General features: G+C 38.0%; 1 protein-coding gene across 7 annotated transcripts in view; it reads right to left on the reverse strand.

The window, feature by feature from the left end:
- DENND1A (DENN domain containing 1A) overlaps nucleotides 1-22,240 on the reverse strand; it is a 215,187-nt gene that overhangs the window by 31,325 nt on the left and 161,622 nt on the right. For all 7 annotated transcript variants that reach the window (XM_075716203.1, XM_075716202.1, XM_075716201.1 and 4 more), the window contains 6 exons: nucleotides 16,485-16,586; nucleotides 15,838-15,925; nucleotides 15,220-15,260; nucleotides 13,394-13,465; nucleotides 12,274-12,330; nucleotides 5,896-6,027 (listed from right to left, as the gene is read on the reverse strand). In XM_075716203.1, coding sequence (XP_075572318.1) covers nucleotides 5,896-6,027; nucleotides 12,274-12,330; nucleotides 13,394-13,465; nucleotides 15,220-15,260; nucleotides 15,838-15,925; nucleotides 16,485-16,586 — 492 coding nt within the window. The remainder of the gene's footprint in view (nucleotides 1-5,895; nucleotides 6,028-12,273; nucleotides 12,331-13,393; nucleotides 13,466-15,219; nucleotides 15,261-15,837; nucleotides 15,926-16,484; nucleotides 16,587-22,240) is intronic.

Here is a 22,240-nt window from a genome sequence, read left to right on the forward strand (position 1 = left end):
TTTTCTTAATGAAGGTATCTCTATTGTCAGAACAGTTCAGAGAGGCAAGAACAGGAGGCTGGCTTGGCAACCATAGCATACAGTTGCATGAATATTAGAAAATGAACTTGTTTTCCCCTCTCCCCTTTGGTTTCTACCTCAGTGCCACACAATGCCTGCTGTGATCCAGGGGAATCTGCTATTGTTCCAATGCACCTGGGTGTGAAGGGAGTCACAGGGTCTGGCAAAGGAGCCTTCCTCCCTTCCCTGCTTCATCTCTTCTACCCTGGAGATAATCCCTCCCTCTGCTTGCCTCTGGCCCCAGCGATCCAGTTTTGCATTTCTGGAATGTAGCTGGCTGGTTTTCTCCCCATCTTCCCCCTGACCTCTTAATGCCGTTTAATCTTCTTGAAGAAGAAACCTGCCCTACAAAGCAGAGTTTGTTCAGCACGTCTAAGTGCAGATCGTGAATGGGAAAAATGAACACGTTCGTTTACAGCAAATGATCAAAACAGCAAATAAGCTGGCAATTTCCATTAGATGGCCCGCAAAAGTTTAGCAGCAGTACGAATAAGCTGGGAAGAGAACTTGGACAAGTCTTTTCACAGATAAACTGCTTTAGTACATGAGTGTATTTTCCATTTGTTCCATAGTTATTTACATTAGCCTCCAGAACACTAATTGTCTCTAGTTTGCATCAAGAATGGAATATGATTGAATCCTTAAGTAAAGACATACTTGGAAGAGTCTTTTGTATTTTATTAAGCTTTACCTTTCGGTACATAAATGGAACAGAATATTCTATTTGCTGGTAAATAAAAATAAGCCACAGAAACATAAACACACCTAAGCTGACAAAAGACATTCTAATTATAACAGAAACAATTAGAGAGCTGATCTGCCAGTATAACTTGCTTCTAATGAAATGATACCCTTTCCCAACAAATGATGTTTCTGGCAGCTTTGCATTTGTTGTTTTAATTGTACTAGATCAGTTGTGCTACTGACTGCCTAAAAGCTCCAGGGAAAGAACCTTCCAAAGCACAGATTTGTTTTTAAAGAATCTAGGCTCACCCCCTCTTGTGCTTACACCGGCTCTCAAAGACGGATGGGAAGGCTGGGCACAGGTAATGATCCTGTATGAAGGAGGAGGCTCTTGCGAAGCAGTCAGTGCAACGTTTCAGAGGAACAGCATGAAGGCTTGAGTAGGGGTGGAGGGCTGGGAAGCAGTGTGGATAGAAGCAGAAGCTTCCTTAGGAGAAAGGTGTGTCAAAAACAACTATATTTTTGGAAAATAAAGTGTCCCCTTTGCTCCCCAAGAAGAGGGCTGCAACTCTGCCGAATGTTAGGTGCTCTGTTTGACCACGTGATAACCACAACCTCAGACTGTACAACCGTACAGGTTCTAACAGAGCTGCATGAACACGCACCAGGACACACAACTGCAGTAGTTAAAGGGACTTGGCAATGCGTCCACTCATCTAAGTGAAGTCGCAAAAACCTAAAAATTATACGGCATTTCTTTTCCTGGCTGTGGTACACAGACACTGTAGGTGTTTATCATAGCCACAGCTGGTGTACTAGCGGCCTAACAGTTAAGCACTGTCTTCGGGAGGGAAAAGGCTTACTAAAATATCAGATTCAGACATTAATCTACCTTTCTCCTTTAGCAAAATCATCAATTTATACATTATAAAGGGGTTCTGTTTTGTTTTGTTTCTTTTGCTTTAGATAATGCAAAAAAAACCCCAAACATATAAGAGAACTGAGAAAGCCTGCTGCTCATTAAAAACTCAGCAAGATATTTTGGAGAGCTGCTTGTGTTACTTGAAACAGCTATACAATCACCATCATTAAGGAGATGCCTGCATTTCCCAGACTCTTTGCTTTTTGGCTATAACATACATAACATGTATAAATATCACTTACCCAAATACTTGAATGAGATATTTGAGACTTCTGTCTCCAAAAACTTAAAAAATGAAAACCCCCAAAATACCTTATCAGGATAGTTCACTCTTGCAAAAAGAAAAGGAAAACACTTTATTCTTTTTTTTTTTTTTTTTTTTGTGGCATAAAGGCAACTTATAAATTGTCATGTTTGTTCAGGGTGTAGAGATATTTAAGAACTCGTCAAACAACATACTTCTGAAATCAGACAAAATTGAACTGCAATACAGATCAATCAGTTAATGGAAATCACAAAGCAGAAGAGATCTAGGGCTGCTTAACGTTATGCTCTGCGCAGCATCTGTATCATTGTAGCTCACCACCACCAACTGTTCAGTGATGGGAACCGAAATTTCTAGCAGAAACACGCAAATTGAGCACTGCTAGTGCAAACTCCGAATCTGAAAAATAATATGAAAAGGTCTGTATTCAGACAGTCATTCTTCCTTATTTTGGACATAAAATGGTAAGACTTACGAACAATCAAGAGAACTAAAATTTCTGCAGCCATTAGGTGAAAATTAACTTTATTAAAAAAAAAAACAAAAACCACAACAAAAACCCAACCAAACCAACCAAAAAAACCCAAAGTGACAACGAAACAACACCCTCCACCCCACCCCTCCCAAAAAAACAACCCCAAACATCCAGTATCACAACAGATCTCAATGTTTCAAGCTGTGGGTCCTGTCAAAGTAGCCCCTAACAGCTGCTTGCTTGGACAAGGAATGCGTTCAAAATAGTCACAGTGACACAGTGTATTCTCCAAATAGCTAAAGATGATGAAGATAAACACGTGCATTCTACCTAAAAGGTGGGAGTGTGTGCATGGAAGCAAAGGCTACAAACACCCGAGTCGCCCATCACTGGCGTTAGCTGCCCCCCTCTGCCTCGTGCAATGGTTGGTGGGCTCGCAGTGCCTCCCCTGCCCGGCACCACCGGAAAGGGTCCCAAGGACAGCTATGGCAGCATGTGTTCCCATGTTTTAAGTAAGCTTTGGTCAGGTTTTGAGACAAAAAGCAGGAAGAAAGCAAGCATTCACAAAGGATGTTCTCCGTAGCATTGTATCTTCTACTATAATTAACATTATTTTCCCCTGAAACAGAAAGTACTGTTCGGTACTACATACTATTCATCTGAATCTTTTTCTTGGCTTGAAAATTGTTCCCTCTTCTCCCCACTCATTAAATCTTAGTTGCCTGTATTGCTATTGCTACTTGTTGAGTACAGTTGTGTTGTCTCAGATGATAGTTCCTTGCATTTGGTTGATCCGAGGGTCAGTATTAAAGGTACACCCTGAGTAAACCAAAAAGCATGCAAAGTCAAACCGGAGAAAAAGCTGTGGTCACGCCCTTCCACTTTGGTCTCCTTGTGTAGTCTTATTAAGAACAGTGTTTAAATGTTTATTGCATTGCCCTAGGCTATCTGGCTAAAATCCTTCTGTTCACAACCAAGGAGAGCTTTCCTACAATGTCTTAGTATTACAGAAACCGCTGTTAAAACAATTCCATAATAAACAACCCGCTCAAACAACGCCCGATAACCAGTCGCCAAGATGAGCTACAACACTACGGAATCTCACAGTCAGATAATTGCTGCTAAATTTCTGAGAACAATCAGCTGAGGTGCTATACATTCAGAGACATTTCAAGATATTTTACTGATATTTTTTGTAGCCTAACAACTGCAGATACACAACTGTATTTGGAAAAACTAGAAACTACCTCACTATAGGGTGAGAGATAATGAGTTAAAATTAAAGGTTGCTGCCGGCTTGCTAGCCCATCCCCCTTTAGCTAATCTGTCATGTAATGAAGAGAAGCACCTAGCATAGGACAGCTAGCTGCCGGCTCACTTACAGCAAGCTGATTAAGAATGTTCAACCAACAGCAGACTGCAGACCTTTCCAATGAAAATAAATAGACTGTATGCAAATGTGTTTGTCACTTTGACAGCATGTCTCAATTAAAGCATCTCGCTGCTGTTGGTAGGCGCTCTCACTGCAGTGGTATGGACGAGGCTTACTGCATTACTGATACACAGGGCTTGACCCTAATCCGCATGCATGCATTTTAAAAAAGTCTGCCTTTGCCATATACACTAGCATAATACTAGCAGACATAGAAAGCAAGTGACAATGAGAAAAAAGCCCCTTTCATCCTCTTCAGTTTATAAGAACTGTGAATGCACAAACAGCCCTTATTTCAGAGTTCTTGTGGCTTTTTAATTGTTCCCACCTACTGTATTCTAGACAGAGTTAAAAGTGACACTAAAATCTCTCCCTTTAATCACTAGTTAGAAGCCATCTCCCATTTAAACAGTAAACGTTGCTGCTTTTTTCCTCCCCAAAGCCTTAATTTATATTTCATAAACCTGAACATCTTTTCCTTTTGAATGAAAGTATGATTTAATTTTCATTTTGGCATTGGGCTAAAAAAACCCCAGACCTGTGAAAGGACAAAGGCTATAAGTGAGATAGCCCTACAACTGCTAAGTTCGATAATTTTCTGGAAACCGACATTTGTAATGTAATGACAGTAATAAGCATTTAGCAAGCGAGCCCTTCACCACAGCCAGTGGTTCCCTAAAGCTGATGTGTGTTTCTTTTGACACAGAGAAAGTGATCATTAAAAAATTTGAAAGTGACCGTTAAAAAACCCGCATGAATTTAAATTTGCACTTTCCACTCGATTATATATTTCATTAATCTACCAAAATGTTTGAACCATCCATCCTTCATAAAAATCTAAAGGAAAAAACGGGAAGTAGATTATAATATTCTCTGGATTTCTGACTGCTTTAAATGAAATGTAACATTTTCCTGCTAGAGCTAGATGGCTACGTTTCTCCAGTAGCCCCAATTCCTCTCAACCGTATTGGCACAGAAAGTAAGTGAAAAATAAATCACTACTGCAAATATTTAATTGGAAGAGAATCTTTTTTAAAAACGAAGTCTCCAAGAACTTACATTTAGCACAGTGGTGAAAGTTCTGCAAGAAACAAATCTAATTGTAAAATGACACAGCCAACATTGCTCTGAGCAATGACTGTATCTCGTGTAGCCCTAATACCTACACAGTCAATGCAGCTGCACTGACTAGTTTCTATTAATAGACACTTATCTAAAAATCTGGTTTGCTTCACATTTTATAATTCCCAATATTTTACTATTGTCTTAAAATTACGCTATGTTTCCTTAGAAGAAATCAGATATTCACTGCTGTTTTCTGATCATAATACTGTAAAAAACATACAGAGAAAGAAAAGAGAACTGTGAACACAGATAATGTTATTTTTTGAGTCAGGCTACACTTAATAGGGGAACACTGGCAAACTGACAGTAGATACTGTATGTTTTTCCATGAAAATCACAGCAACTACAGCATTTTCTAAATAATTAGCTCTTAGAAAAAGAACCACACAAAAACCTCACTCTTTTGCAGACATATCAAAAGAAACATTATAAGAGTAACTAATGTGTATAGCTCAGTTGTCAATACTGAAGTACAGAGTACACTAATAAGCTATTAATTGATTTTTCCATCTTAGTTCATCACATTTAATTTTCAGAGAATGTTAAAATGCTTTAATAGTTGGATGTTCTATATTGACACTAGTGATCTGGGCTAGATAACAGAGAACATTTTAAATTATACATCCTCAGGCCTCAGGGCTATAGCACTTTGCATGCTAAAAGAACAGCAAAATAGTTTACAAAATTGTTATAATAATTATGCTCCCCCCCAAATTCACTTAGATTTTATTTTCCTCAAAATCATTGTATGAACAAAAGGAATCAGTAAGCCCCAGAAAAATCAAGTTTTAGAATCCCATTTAAACAGATATAACAGAAGTAAATCTGTAACATAATTCAGTTACAAAAAAATAATGAAACAATTGGCATACTCATTATGAACTGTTTTTGCTGAGTCACACAATTTAAAGAAACCTAACACTAAGACATACCTGACCAAAATGTACTGTGATTGGTCTTCTGTCTTCTCTTAATTTGGGGTCCTTCTTCTCAACCAATGGAGAAGGCGCTGTCCTTGGTAGAGCTTCCTCCGGCGCTGCAGAACACCCGTTCTCAGCAATGTCCTGTATGGTAGGAAAAGGTGAATAGCGTGGCCAGGAACGTTCTTGAGTAAGGGAAAGGGGCACAAAGGAGACACTAGAGGATAATGCTGACTAACAATTTTGATGTTAGGGGGAAAAAAACAAAGTACAGAAAAGAAAACATCATGAGAATACAACATTTCGTTGCACTTTGTCAATCAGAGCTTGTACACAACCACTCTCTCCTCCTGACACCAATGTTGTGTGCAAACAGACACATTCAATAGAAGTCTGACTTAAACATGCAAAAGCCAGGAAATATATAGGGAGAAAAAAAAACCCTAGCTCAAAATTTCTGTTCTAGCAACAAATTCAACAGAAACTTCGGAACAGGGCTATTCTGCTTTCTGCAAACCTAAATTAAAACAGTAATTCTATTTACGTACTTCAGAGAATTATCTGTAGTAGAACAATTACTTGTGGAAGTGGCAAGGAGAGATGAAACCCACAGCCTAGTTAGCTCTGCATTTTATCTTTGAGTCTGTGTATACTGAATATGCCTTCAGGAGACTGTGTAAAGCAAACTGCTGCCTAGCAGGATGCTTTTTTGGTTTGCTTTGCTTTTGCTTTTGACATTAGTCCTCATCTTCAGAAGTGAAGTGACCCATCAACCTAGGTTAGAAGACTTGGCAAGTGTATGTATGGTATATGTAACATAGGTTTTGAAAAAGACAAAAGCATGCAGACATAAGGAATCAGACAAGGAGAAAAGAGTTTGAAAGTCAGTTGAGAAATAGTCTGTAACGCAGTGGGCCCCAAACCTTACATCTCTTTGCAACAATGTCAAGGAAATAATGCTTGGTAAATATAGAGAGAAACCCACACACACTGTAGCTCTGCAAGACTGACCTAAGGTTGGCTGCTGACACAGACATTGCTTTGATTCACTGACCTTTGACATGCCCCCTCAAGTTGCCGTCTTGCTAAGGTACAATAATGAGACATGTAAGCTGATGGCCAATTAGAAATGGTTCTTTTGGACACAGACTGACCTAATGTGTTTAGGTCAAATGAAACAAAAAGCTGGATGGACTTTCTAAGGGGCTTTGTCTGCTCCACAGAGAAGCTGAGAGACCTTTTTAGATCCAGCTGGTAGAGCAGTGGTTCACCAATACGGGCATAAGGATCGTGGGGAAATTAACAACTTGTTAAGGTCAAACTAGAGAGAAAAACTTTTTCCTCCCCCCGCCCTCTGGCTGCACAATGCTACCTTGTCTTTAAAAAAATTCGGCAAACTACACCGGATTAGTAACAAAGAGCCCCAAAACAACTCAATGACATGAACTGTAAGCTTCTGTCAAAGTCATACTTCAGCTCCAAAACAGCAACAAGCTACCAAGGGATCTGGTCAGTTTTGGAATCACGTAGTACTGTTCTGAAATCTAACGACATTAAATACAAACTTTACTTACGTATTTCTATACAAGTACAGCCATATTAAATGTGCACCAAGCTTCAGATGTGTTATGTATACACCGTAAAGGTGCCCAGCACATTCAAAGCCACCTGCGCTGAGCAGTGGACGATCCCAGCACTTCAGAGCTTGCAGAGCTCCACCTGGAGCTGTGGCTCCAGCCAAGGCAATAGACAGCTGGGAATCAACGGAAAGCAAAGCATCTTCCAATTCAGGCAAAATTTCCAGAAAAATGTAAAGCAGATGCAAAAGTTTGGACATCGGGGGAATGGGAGGAGATAAAAGATACAGACAGATCAAGTCATTAAGCAAAACCCCCTAAGATGTGTAACAATCACTGCAAATCCTTGCACCTTTTATTGCTACAAATTTGCTGTACTTCTCTGATGACACAATTGCATACAAAAGATAACGTGTTCCTAAAGCGTGTTTCCACCATGTTTGGTGTACAGACTTCCAAAGAAACTGCAGCAGATTTCAGTAAAAAAAACATTTTTAAAAAATTTACTTAATAAAATATGAGAATTAAATTATTTGATACCTCTTTGTTTTTTCAAAATCCCCAAAAGGCAGACAAATCAACAACACAGCTTCAGTCATCAAAGCAGAATTTGCTTCACAAAAGTCCATTTTCTACCTTCAATGGAACCACATTTGAGCTAAATAAACTGAGAAACCCGATTTGAAACACCCCAAATAAGGGCTCCAAGTAGCTTTAAAATGATTAGATTTTGGCAACGTCAAAGCGTTTGGCATTTCTGTAATTGGAAAGTAGACGACAGCCCTTCAAAGCAGTCTGTGACATACCTCAGTCCACTAACAGACTTTGAATACAGTTATTCCAAAGTCAACGGGGAGTACAAGACAGACGGAGAGATAAAAACCACAAATAGGAAAACAGGACTCTCCAATTCTGAACTTCAGCTTCAGAAAGGTATCAGGGCTCACAAAATGTCTACTGCTAAAAGCAGTTCTTCAGCGCGAGAACTACAAGTGACCACAGAACTGCGGCGCATCACGGCGCAGGCAGGCCTTTGCCCATTCCTGGTACCAAAGGAAAAGCCGGGCAGACCTGCGTGTCCCTGCTGAGGGAGAGGAGCTACCAGCCAGGTACCAAAGGAAAAGCCGGGCAGACCTGCGCGTCCCTGCTGAGGGAGAGGAGCTACCAGCCAGCACGCCGCCTCGTGTCGCCACGCTGCCGCCGAGGCCAGGGCTAGCACTTCCACCTGAAGCTGTGCTGGAAGCGCACCAGGGTTCTTCGTACTGCGGTGCATCACACCATGTAGGTATGTCCTAAGTCCGACTTTTCAGTTCCAACACGTCCCCAAAAAAGGGATTTGGTATAAGCCAGCAGGACACTCCTGAAGTAGCGTAAGTCGTATATATTATTCAGGATAACAACAAAAACCATGAGACCTATCTCCCAAAAAACAGAAAAAAATGGAAGGTGACAAGTTACTCATTACTGGAATAAATTCTCCAGAAATGCAAAAGCCCAGCAATGTTTCAGTGACTTCTTAATGAAAAGAAAGTGTAATTTAAGGATATTATTAAAAACAAAAACGCCTTTTGCCTGAGGAAAAAAGATACTTTATAGATTACTGGAAAAAGAGAATGACAATGATCTCTCACACTCCATAATTATCTCCATACATAAACAGTGCTTCCCCTAACAGCTGTCTCTTCAGGTGAAATCTTTTCTGCCTATTTATTTTAAAGGAGGAACTTCAGAGAATGAGTAAGATGTATTTACAGATATGTAAAGTTTACCCTGTAAACTGAATAAGGTTTATCTTCTGTTTAAATATGCATTAGTAATTTTTCTAGGGACCTTTTGTAATGGACTACAAATACTGTCTATTAGAAGAGCAAAACACACATTCCAGAATGTCTAGAAGGATTCTTCAGGTTATTTTATAAACCTCTAAACGAGTTTTTTCTAGCTGTACTGATAATAAAGCACCGACAACAGCCCATTGATAACAGACATTAACTAGAGCCACACAGGGCTCCAGTAAGTAAAATAATGTTGAATACATTAACGCCAAGTGCCCAACCATTTATATAAATTGTCTTATCCAGAAGCTTTCAGTAAGTTACATTCTCCTTACTGAAAGTTGAGGACGGTACCATTCGTATTCCTCCTTCTTCCTAATTCTATGTAGTTAAGCTTCAAACGAGCCAATAACGGAGTGACTTGACCACCATGGTCCATTTGTAAAATGGAAAAAGCAGCCTTTACACACACACACACACACACAAAAAAAAAAAAAAAAAAAAAAAAGAAAAAAGAAAAAAAAAAAGAAAAGAAAGAAAAAGCAAAAAAAGTACTGTATCAGATATAAAATAAAGCTACCATGCTGTATCTATTAACAATTATTTGCTATCACTCATAAGAATCCTCTGAAAACTATTTCTGTTGCTTTGAAATACTGTACCACAAATGAACAAGGGATGGAAATAGAGCCCCATTCAATCTCTACTATCATATTAAAGAAGGACCTTACACACACCACAGTGACCTCTCAACAGGTCAATCCTGCATTTCCCATTTGCAATTCAAACCCAAGACTGGAGCAGACCAAGGGCAAAATGGGCTCTTGATTATATTTAAGAGGTCACCATTGCTATGCAGAGTTGTAGGAAGCAGACCTCTAGCTTTATTGCATTTTTAAATTCTATCTTATACAGAAGCTGCTCATATTTGGCAGGGAAAACTGGAAAAGGGATGTTTATATTTGACTTTTCCTTACCAGTGGCCTGCATACTTTTTGTATTAATAATGGAAAATAATATGCTAAAATGCAGTGGATAGTAAGTTCAGTTTAAAAATAACCCTAGGTTATCTTTAGAAGATGAAAGACTAGCATCCCAAATTGGGCAAAAATTAAGTATTTAATGATGCCAGAATTTCAAACAGTTAACACTTGCACATACTAGCAAGTAAATACATGAAAAATACAATGTTCTCACATGAAAATCGGTGAGGATGCACTAATAGACTTGTCAACAGAGTAGCACAGACATTTAGATTAAAAATAATATGAGGTGGCCAAAACAATTTTTGCTATTTTTATCACTTTAAACAGAGCAATACCTCTTTTTAGAATTATCTTCCTATCTTGCATTCAAAATGGAGAAGAGGATGGGATAGAAAAGAACGGACTTAATGAAGAAAGGAGAGGTAGAGCAGTATGTGTCAACTACTCATAGAAATCTTTTAAGCTCTTATGAAAGCATATGTTGAACAATCATGTTTAACCATCTTACTTACAGAAATGCCACATAATAAGGAAGGTGAAACAAAATTGGGCCATTTACTTGTAAATGTTATGTGTGTTTTTTGGAAAGAGTGCTCGCTGCTTGAAAGACTAGGAAGACAACAATAATAATAAAACAAAGCAATGAATGAAAGAGACATTTCTCAGCCTTTTATACAAATGTCACAGAATAGCATACAATTATATTAGCATTTAAAATACAGGAAAACAATCTGGTCATTTTACACAGCTCCAACTGCTTCAGAAATGCACATGAGAAGGCCAAACATTTTATTATTCATGAAGGTTATGTCCAGAAGTGAAACACATGGAATTACATAAAAAAATTCCATGTACAAGAAAACCACTTCATGTTTCTAATATTTTCATATTATACCTAAAGCGGTCACATATAAAGCAGTAAGTGTAATAAAATAAAACAGCATTAAAAGCATCTGAAACAACTTTATCTTCCTCAAAAATCTCTAGCAATCTGCTAGGGTATCTAGAGAGCAAACTGCATTTGGACTGTACACACCGTTAATTTCATCAGTTCATAACCTGGCTGCAGAATAATCCCTTTGTATTAACATCTGGTTGACATGTTCAGGTAGATCTCTGTTTGCACCACAGGAATACATTTGCAGAGCTATCTTAAGATGATGGTTTAGAAATTTAGACAAGAAATTTACGGAGATAGCACAGATTAAAAAAAAAAAAACAAACCACAAACCCAAACTATTACGCAACAGAATGAATAAAAATTTCTGATAAGAACTTCAGTTCTATTAGCAAGTTAGCTACCTTGTTTTCCCAAAAGACTCTAATAGCTCTGCTTCATAAAATAAACAGAATATCTGAAATAAACCTAAGGCAGAGTTAACCATTCATTCATAAGGTATGCATCAGCGTGACCATGCTTTTGGCTTAAAAGGAGCAATTAGTGTTGGATAACACCTTCTTCAAACACAATTCAGCATTCTTGGAATTGTACTGTTTACAAACAAAGACAGATTTGGAAAACAACAAACAGTTTGAGTAATTTTTTTCTGCAATCATTCAAATTTGAAATGAACACCAACTCTAATTTAATTCCTATATGGCTAAACTTTGCAGCAGACACTCATGAAACATATAAATCCTTTTCCCAATGGCCGACACTATACTACTTTCCCTGAGAGATTACTGTAGAAATAACAACAATTTGCCATTTGCAAAAAGTTCACTGCCCTTACTGCAGCAAAGATCTCCCAGTTCACATCAAGTCCTCTTCCACAATGCCCCAGCACAAAGGGCAGGAGAAGGACCACTCCACATAGAACACTAAATTTTCTGGCTTTTGTGGGTTTAAGTCAGAGCCTTAATGTATTTGAAGACAGTTTTTTTGTCTGTGAATATTTATAACAGTGTGAAAAATCCGGGACAGCTGGTAATGCATTTTGAAGTGTGCTAACAACACTGTATCAAACAGCTTCCTATTGATCACATAATGCTTTTTGTGGCTAAGTATTTCATACATGGTGCTTATACATTTTGAATAAGAACTTCAAGTACCTTTTGCTTCAAGCGGTTTTTCACTTCTTTTATTCCCATTTTTGCATGATCTTTTGCCTGCATGAAAAATTAATTTAAGTTAAAATCCCCTTCTATTTCCACCAGTGAGTACGCTTGATTTCAGTGCATCAAGATTCACCTTCTCTAGTTACTAAAAATGGCAAGGAAAAAATTGTAACAGGATACTGAAAACATCCTAAAACAAACAGAAAGCTAATAAAACACCGAACAAACAAAACCCACCACCCTCCCCCACACACACACTCATTGCAAAAATTTTGTTTTCTCTGTTTTGGTGTCATAGACATCTTTCATCTTTTTGCATTCCACACCCTCGATCTCAACAGAAATAGTAAGCCTGCAAACTTTCTCCTTGCAGTACTCTGGATACCAGTTCCATTTAGTAGAGGTAATATCATTCTACTCATTTCTCTCACGCTGGAGGAAAGCAGGAGAAAATAAAAGTTTGAATAGTTATCTCAATGCTTTTTGTAGCATTATTTCCTAAAATTGAGCTTATAAGAAATCCTCGCTTGTCTCTATGTTGTTTTACCTTGCACAGTGAAACTGGCAGCCATACATGATAACACGGTAACACACTAGCGGTTTGTTAACAGAACTGAAAACATTTTCATTTAAAGAATAACTCAGTAAGTTGAGCTCTAAATAAGCAGGTATAAGAAGTCTCTAGGGAAAATTAATTGACATTTACAAAAGATGGCAACAATTTGGAAAATGAGAGGATTCCCTTATTCCGATGAAGCTGCAAGCAGAGAAACCTGAGGTAACAATGATTTCCAACAGAGTAATGATGAGATGGTAGAGCTGCTTAGCAGAGCATATAGGCGCTATTTCCCAGAAATAGTTCCATGTAATAAAGAGAATTTATCATCTATACTTTCAAAAGAAATCACAAGTTCCCCTTCTCCTTTGCATTTCAATTATGTTTAAATTTCAAAATGACTTTTCCATTTTAATTTGAAATTTAGATGAATGAGTATTTTAAGTAATTTTGTGAGTCCAATAAGAATGAATTTAAGTCTTGAGTTTCATTTGAAAGGTTAAAACAGAATCGTAATTAGACTCTTATCTCAGTAGTAAGCCAGTACTTGATACTTACAAACTTATAGACAGTCTTCATGGCAGGGTTAGCCTTGGTCTTTACTGTGTTTAAAATGGCTCCACTTCCTTTCTGTAATTATAGTAACAATAGAATAAATGTTATCAAAGCTCTTTAAAGCAAACAGCAATCTAAAATCCACCATTCTTAACTTAAAATAACAAAGCATTAACTATGCTTATTAGCAGAGCTAAGTATTAAAATGGTAAATTTAAAGAAAAAGAACACTAGTGAAAAACATGTTAAATGTTTCTCTCTGGTTTTCCAGAGGAGTCCCAATTCTGTTTAATACAGCAGTTTTCAAATGAAAATTCAGTGCTTCCTAATACCAAGAGCCCTTGTCTTATAGATCGTCTCACAAAACAGTGTTCTATGACTGTTCCACTCGCCCTCAGGGGTGTCCTGTACATCGCTTTAAAATCCTAAACAAGTTTAAGAAAAAAGCATCCTACCAAATACTTAATGTCTGGGGCAGAAAATTCAGTTTCAGGAAAGCCTGTATATTCAATCTGAAGTAGTACGATCATTTTTTATTTTCCTTTTCACGATCCCACAATACTATTTATCAAAAGCATGCTGCCTTTTTAAGATCCAAGTAGTCAATAAAGGGGTAAATTGAGGGAAAATGAAATCTAACTACAGTCATAAACATTAATTCTAGAAAAGCTGAATTGCATGTGGTGAACATAATAAAAGTCATAAGACAGTAATATGTCAGGCAGAATAATCTGTTAGTCTGGTCGGGGTTTTATACATCTTCCACACACTACTGACTATTGCTATACAGTACCTTGTTTGATAAATACAGGAGGTGGGTAAAATCCAAAGAATAAAATCTTAGATACTTTTATATTTTCTTATTTCAGCGCAAAATTATATTTCCAGAGATCGGATGCAATCAGATGCAAAATTTTAAGATTTACTACTTCTGTTACTACATGACAATCTTCAACAAAAATTATAAACTGTTGAATTTAATTACACGTATTTTTACATTCACTGTCAGCCATTCCCCTTTCTTATAATTTTAAAATTACTTGTCATTCTGCATATTCATATATATTTATGTATATATATTTACCTCCCTAACTATATGATGGGATTTTTTGCATTACGGTTATGAAATATCTTTAATTCAATTTATCAAGATAATATTGAGCTCAGCATTTTCTGTAAGGAACATAATTCCATTCATAACCAGGACAACAGACAAATGGAATGCTGCAAAACTCAATTCTGTCAGAAAACAATTCAGTGTTTCCTACTGACTCGTACCCGTAAACCAGAAATACTTTTACTTTTCAATACGTCACATTTCATGCATCAAAAGAGACTTTTAAAATCAGCTGTAATAACATATCATTCTCTAGAAGTATTTAAATTTTTAATTTATACAACTAGAGCACTAAAAACCAAAGAGATCCAAACAGTGCTGTCCCCATTCAGCACTTCACACCATTTAGCTTTATAAAGACCTTTTTGGTGTGGCAACGTTCCCTTTTCTATCAAAAGGAAAGAAAAACCACATTATTTTCTAAAATGACAATAACTTCTTTCCAGCTGTCTCCAAGACATTAGAAGTGGATTAAAAAACTTGAGAATTCCTATGGTGATTTTTTTTTTTTTTTAGCGTACTTTTTCTTCTGTTCTTTACTTCATGTGAAGAGCGCATTAGTTTCTCACAACTAAACTCAAGTTGGCCACAGCTAAACAGTGCAGGAAACAGGTCGCTCATGTGCGTGAGGACAGAGGTTAGCAGCCACACAGAACTGTACAACGGTCCAGTAAGAATTAGAACGTCTGTTGGAAGAATACTGTGTTCTTACCCTTACTGTAGAGAGCCACTGGTGGTACAATTTGTCACTACCTAGAGAGAACCACAAAAACAAACAAACTGTAAGCCTCTACCAAGTAGAAAACAAGCTAGAAATGTGAAGTTTTAGCACTTAGTGGTTCTAGGAGCATGATACAGAAACAGGACAACCATCCTTTTCTTTTAATGGAAACACAACAACAAAAAATTGACAAGATGCCTACAATTTTTCTTTTACTTGCTAAGAGGCATTTCTATTTTATCTGGCTTGTCTTTCAGACATTTGAGAATGCTGAGATTCTTTTTTAAGATCGCTAAAAGAAATTTGAGGTGGTTCTGGGTAAAGCCAAGGTTTTTCAGTATCCTCCATTGCATGAACTCTTTTAGTTGTACTTTAGCCAAGTGGTAAAGCTGAGGTTTTGTAAGACCGAAGAGACTTTATTCAGACTACAGTACATTCCTGAAAGTTCTTGACAGAAGAACAAAAATTTCACACACTTCAACCTACAGGGATCATTGCAGCCTCAGTTATTTAGGTGAGTAACCACAATGACCCATTACATCATGATGGCCCACAAACAGTAAGTCAAGAACAGAGTCTGAAACGACTTTAAAATACTGTATTTCTTACCTGCATATTCTCCCATATTTATCTCTTCTTCAAAAACATCACTGAAGCCTTCTCCAGAGTTAAGAAGATCCAGACGGCCATCAATGAACTACATCAACATTAAAAGAGAGCATAAACATATCAGCCATCCCATCCTTTATCTTTTCAGAAAGACTTTCTTCTGCATTTGCTAGAATAACCCCAATTTTCTTATGGGGAAGGGAGTCTAAATAGAATGAAAATACAACCAAAACTGGCAAAATGTTTACCAATGTAAAAAGGTATGCTCCTTCACTGAAAAAACCAGTATTCATGTGTTTGTCTATACATACATGTTTTCAGCATCCCTGAAGCAGCAATATCACGTTTAACAGTAACATGCTTTCTGTCCAAAGTTTACACCAGATATATATCGAGTCTAGGCATGCTCAGATCAAAACTGAGCACAGAGACCTTTAGGGGAAAAAAACCAGACACCTTTTAAAATACAGAAAGCCTTATCACCTGAATCTGAGAAAAGCCAGCAAGCAGGAATTAAGGTGCTGCCAACTACATGAATTTTCCTCATTATGTGGCTGACAGATCAAGGAATATAGGAACAGCCCTTGAAAAAACACAGTTGTATTGTTAAAGAATCTGCTTCTACATTAGAGCAATTAAGCCAGTACCTGCTTAAAGAGCTGGAGCTGAATGGCGTTCTGAAGAAACTGCCTCATGACAGCAGAACGATGGGACACAAATGTTTCTTCACAAAAAGTGATGGGTTCACCCTGTAGAGTTCAGAGCATTAAACACTGAAAAAGCTTTGTCTGAATCCGTCTGAATCCACTGTCTCCATTGTATCTACTTCCCTTCCAAAATAAATAGATAAATAAAGTAGGCCTTACATAACGTTGAGTGAACTGTAGTTTATTTCCAGGTTTCAATCATGTGACTGAGAAACAGGTCGGAAAATGGCAAATTGCGTTATCATCAAAATAAAAAACATTTGCTTTATGCACATTTTGCTAACGCTGCTGAAAGAGCTTTCATCATCCAAAAAGGTAATTTTACTTAATGTCCCCAAAACACGACACACAGTCATCTGAATTTTGTATGTTCTGCTTATCTGCCTCAGTGGACCCAGGCAGTTAACCTGCACAAACAAGTCAGGAATGTCTACTCTCTTCTCTCCACAGCTCAGCAAGACTACACTTTCAGATACTGAATGAGTGAAATTTCCCTTCTTCACAACCTTGTTGGCAAAAGACAGAAATTGTTTTCCAGCTCTACTTTTATCTTATTTTAATGAGTTATGTTAATGCTGAAGTCTGCTGTGCATCTGCCATAAGGGCACAAATTTCCTCCACACTTAAATCTACAAATACTCAATGTAGTAAGCAAATATATTTATTTAATTAAAAACAAGAAAGTAAAAAAGAATTATAAAATTATACTGATGTATAATATGGAGGCTTTTTCATACTCATATTAAAATATATTTGGACTCTTCATCTGCTGAGTGTTTAAAATCAACATTAGATAGCAAAACGTCTTAAAGCACTCCCTTTAAAAGGGTGGTATCGTTCCATTTCTGAGAGCTTTTTATATTAGCAAGCTCGTTTACCATTGGCTGTGTAAAGTCAGGATAACAGGGCCACTAAAATGACTGTGCTCAAAAAACCCCGTGCCACAGCACTGCTTTGAGCATACTGGGTTTTCCTCACCAATTTATAGTGGAAGCCACCATGTAGCCCCAGGACTTCTAACACCTAATCCCCACTAAAAGGATACTAAATCCTCAAAACCATGTTGGGCAAACTGTGCTGACACTCATATTTCTTAAAATCCATAGGTATTCAGCTTTTTCCCTGAGTTCACAACCGATCAAACTTACCGAGACATTTCTGGCTGCGGTCTGGTAGTACCCCAGAGCTTACCAACGCGACGGCTGATACTCGCTGCTGACTGCCTGTCCTTTGACATACCTGACCTCGCCGTTGCAACCAAATGGTGCAAACAGTTAGATCGGATTTAATGCAATTTATGAGGAAAGTGAAGGAACTACTTGGCTTCAAATAATCAGACTGCAGTAACAACATTCTTCCTGGCCCCCAATGAACTGGACAACCAGAATCACCAAGATGGTACACCGGGCACCTCACCTCTAACCCAGCGGTCAACAAATGCCAGCGGTCACAGCTTGGTCTTAACATGAGAAAAGGGATTAATTGCAAGTGACTGTCTAAGCACAGGATGGGTCTCTTTCAAAGAGGGAAGAAGTCACTCTTTTAGAATAGTTTCTTTCACCTTTTCCTTGGGCCAATGAATTTCCATGATTTTGGAAAAGAAAGCAGGTTTCTTATGTGACAACTACAGTTTCAGGATAATTAATTTTAAAAATAATAATCTGTCTTTGATTTACTCTAGCAGGCATTTACAGGGAAAAACAAAATCATACAATCTTTCCAGGCAAGAAGCATGAGTGTCTAAAACATCTTTTTTTTTTTTCCCCTCAGGATAAAGAATCACTTTGTTTCAAAGTAAACAAAGGAAAAATGTTTGGAAAAACAGGTCTGGCTGCTCTGTGCCTGGTAGGGAAGACACTGGTGATAGTCTCCACGACACACTGACTACTGCCACACCAAAAGTGCCATCTCAAAACTCAAGGTGCGTCCTGTCCAAAAGGTTTTAATGCATTTAAACGATTAACAGCTGGTCATACACTCACGTTAGTAGGTGGCAGAGAGGGACAGAACTGTTGCATGATGTGGAAGTGTCAAAACAAGACTTTGAGCAAGAGGTAACTTGGCAAATGGAAAAAGCCATTAGTTGATTTTGAGGTGGGACTGACAATTTGGACTAATATAAGCTCCCCATGCAAGAACTTAATATATTATATTCAGCTATTGCCATCCCACTTGAGATTTGTTTATACTCTCTCTCAGGTACCAGGAAGTAAGTGTCAGGTACTACAGAGCACTACAATTAGTAAGAGAAAATCTTAGGAGATCGCAAATGCATCTGTTACTACAGAAACTGCAGCGACAGACACTTTCCCAGCGTGGGCTAGGAAAGAGTACAACAAACAACAGCATGCAAAGTCTACTTGACCAGTATGAAAAAGGCTTTCCCATCAAATTCAGCTACCAGAACATAATAAAGGGTGCATGAAAAATATTTGTGTCTAACATAGATACAGTCTGGAGTGTGAAAAGAGCTTGGAGCAACACGTAGATTAGTCAATGATCAGAGAAGCTGTTCACCAGAGGAAGGTTTAGCTTTTGTTTAAGCCTCACTTACAAAACCCTTTAAAGCAAACAAACAACCCTTCCTACAATCTACGAGAATCCAAAATTTCTCCCATGGCCAGAGAAGAGTCCGAACATTGTGCAAAGAACTACGCCCTGCCAGACAGAAGCTTCCTCTACTCCACTGTACATCCAACACAATGACCCAGCTTCCTTTCCAGTCGAGCTATGTACCATTCCTACAAACACACACATTGCAGCTGGGGGAGCCCAGTATTATTATCATGTTAACACACTTCCTTCCTCAAAGTACTACTGATTGAGTTTGTTCATTAGGTTGATTAGACCTTTTGACTTCTTAAGAGCCAATTCAGGCTCAACTGCTGCTAGATGATAGGAAAAACTTTAATCATCAAGGTCAAGCGTGAGCTTTTCAGCTTAGAATGCATTAGTGCCTTCCATCCTCCATGACCTCCAGAAGGGTGAACGCACTGTTGCTAACCCCCATCCACAGCTTCATTACAAAAAGACAAGCTGGACAATAAGACCATTTTCTTGACAGATGTAGTTAACTGTAAGTTATAAAGCTAATCAGCTCTGCTTTTACTGACAGATGACATTATACAAGAGGGGACATGCTATGAACTGCAGGTATTTTGTGAAATGAACGGTCTTGCTCACATGTAAAACAATTATAATAACTTGTCCTGATAAACCCATCAACTCCTAAACTTGCTGTTTCCAACAATTAGAATCTAGGCCTCGATTGTCAACACCTTAAATAGCCATTATTCCCCTCTCCAACTATAAATGCATAACAGAGGCTAAGATATGTCACTGCAAATGCTCTAAATGTGTGCACAATGCAACTCTACAAGGAATCTGATTTGATCTGTAATATTAGATAATTCACATATATTTCAAGATTGGATCACAAAATTATTTTTTTAATACAAAAATTTACACATTTCAAAGACGTTTGATCTGCAATCTTAACACAAGAGAAGTAACTTTAAAATATAAGACTAAGATTTAAGACTCCCGGATGCATTGAAAAAATAGGTGCCTTTTCTCCATGCCTTTGCAAATCTCCCTTTATATGAATGTTTTATATTCATATGGCATAATGAAGTTCATCAGGGCAGTGCCGCTACCTCATGACCCCTTAAAAAACTGAAAAGTTTCAGCCCATATCTGATCTGTTGCCAGCCCGATTTTTAAATTGGAATTCTGTTACATTCTAAAATAATGTTTAAAACTACTTAGGGCAGCAAGTGAAAAACGAAAGGAGTCCAGGACTTATTTCAGACTGTTCTAGAGTTTCATGAAACCTGCTGCTATATTTTAAGCAGCCATAATGCAAATGGAAAGATAAAGCCTGATTTTGATTAGCTATGCTGTAAAAAAATTCACCATGATCCCCCATCTTTCAAGGAACTCGCTTGTCCTCAGAAAGAAAAACTTTCTTTCAAAGAGGGTACAGGACCTCGTGCAGACAGTTATTGTCAGTGAGAGAAGTATCATATCTGAATTGTCCGACTTGCCATACTCACAGACAAGCCAGCCTACTGGTTATGGCAAGAACTTTCGCAGTGAATATCAAGGACTAAAAATATGTGGGACAGAAGACAGCACAGATTAGAGAAGGACTTGGAGGAAGGGACAGAGGCGAACACAAATGATTCTTCTGGGAAGACACACAGGTGCTAAGATAACTCATGGAAATCTTATTCCCACTCCTGCAAGAGATGAGACACCAAAGTGTGCATCTGGACAATGGGGCTTTAAAGACACCACATGACTGCTGGAGCAAACATTAAGATAATAAAGACAGGGTTCAAATTAGGTCAACAGCGAGAGTCTCTTGCACAAGCAAAGATTTCACAAAACCTGATTCTAAGGGGGCAAAAAAACCCACCAAAAACCACAACAACCCAAACCTGAAGACTTTGTTTAGACAACCCTAAGAGTTATGCCATGGAAGATATATGTAATCTCTTCTGCATTATCATGGTCAGCATGTGGCGCAGGGTAATGAATTTTGTGCTGCTATATGCATGCCTTTAAACCATGTAGGTGCTCTTTCAAAGCCTCTCTAATAAATACACAAGCCATTAGAGCTGCTCTGTAAACCAGCCACGAAATGAAAAAATGTGGGTGGAATTTAAAGGTGCAGAACAAGATGACAATCTGACAATCTACGAGCTGTAAGCCTAGCGTCAGTATACTGTGCAGCAAAACCCCAAATATACAGCAAGAACAATGACATGCAAGAGATTCACACATCACTGTTTTATTACTACCCAGGTGTTGCAAATAACCACATCCTTTACTAAAATTGGTCATGTTGCAAATGGCAAAGTAAAGCCTGTAGGGATATTCTAGGAATCATCATCCTTAATTCTATCCAGAATTATAATGAAACTAAGATAGGAGAATGATCTTACTGATCTAGATATATACGTCAATGTCAAATACAACAGCAACCAAAGGCAAGCAAGTGCTCCGCAGACCTTTCAAGAATTGTGATTACAATGTCAAGGAAAGATTAGCTCATCACAGCTGAAGAAGGATCATCAGTCAGCCAGCAGGATTCCATAAAGAAAATCTGAAATTGGTGACAGACACCTGATAGGACATTGGCTCATTCAGCTTGCAATTGCAACGACAAATAACCTCCCCATAACTAGTACATACGTTGAGCACAAGAAAGCTCTTTGCATCTGCCTCAGTCATAATGGAATCAAGAAAGCATAGATCAAATACTCTGCATTAAGCAAAAGATACCATAGCTTTATTAGCATTTCAAGATGCTGCTCAGGAACAAAGAAATCATGCGCTCAGAGATTTGACCACACTTCTAAAGAAAACTAAATTAAGACTCTGTTCAAAAAGAGACTACCAGTTTTGATAAATTACTATTGCTAAGCATAATCTTGAAAAGCATTTAAAAACCATCTATTTACCAACACAGACTGTACTGTCCACACACTTACTGTCTCATGTAAATGCCCATTTCCATTATCAGTCCAATTTCAGACTTTTTTCATGTTCCTCACTAGGGTATATAACCTCTGGTGGAGATACATCAAGAGTGAATATTCCTACCACTTTTTTTTTTGTTTTAAAAATAAATTTGCAGTATCTATACTGTTTATAACATTTACAGTATCAAACCAAACGGGCCATTTCTC

Source organism: Pelecanus crispus, chromosome 9 (genome assembly GCF_030463565.1).
Source record: "Pelecanus crispus isolate bPelCri1 chromosome 9, bPelCri1.pri, whole genome shotgun sequence".
Classification (NCBI taxonomy): Eukaryota; Metazoa; Chordata; class Aves; order Pelecaniformes; family Pelecanidae; genus Pelecanus; species Pelecanus crispus.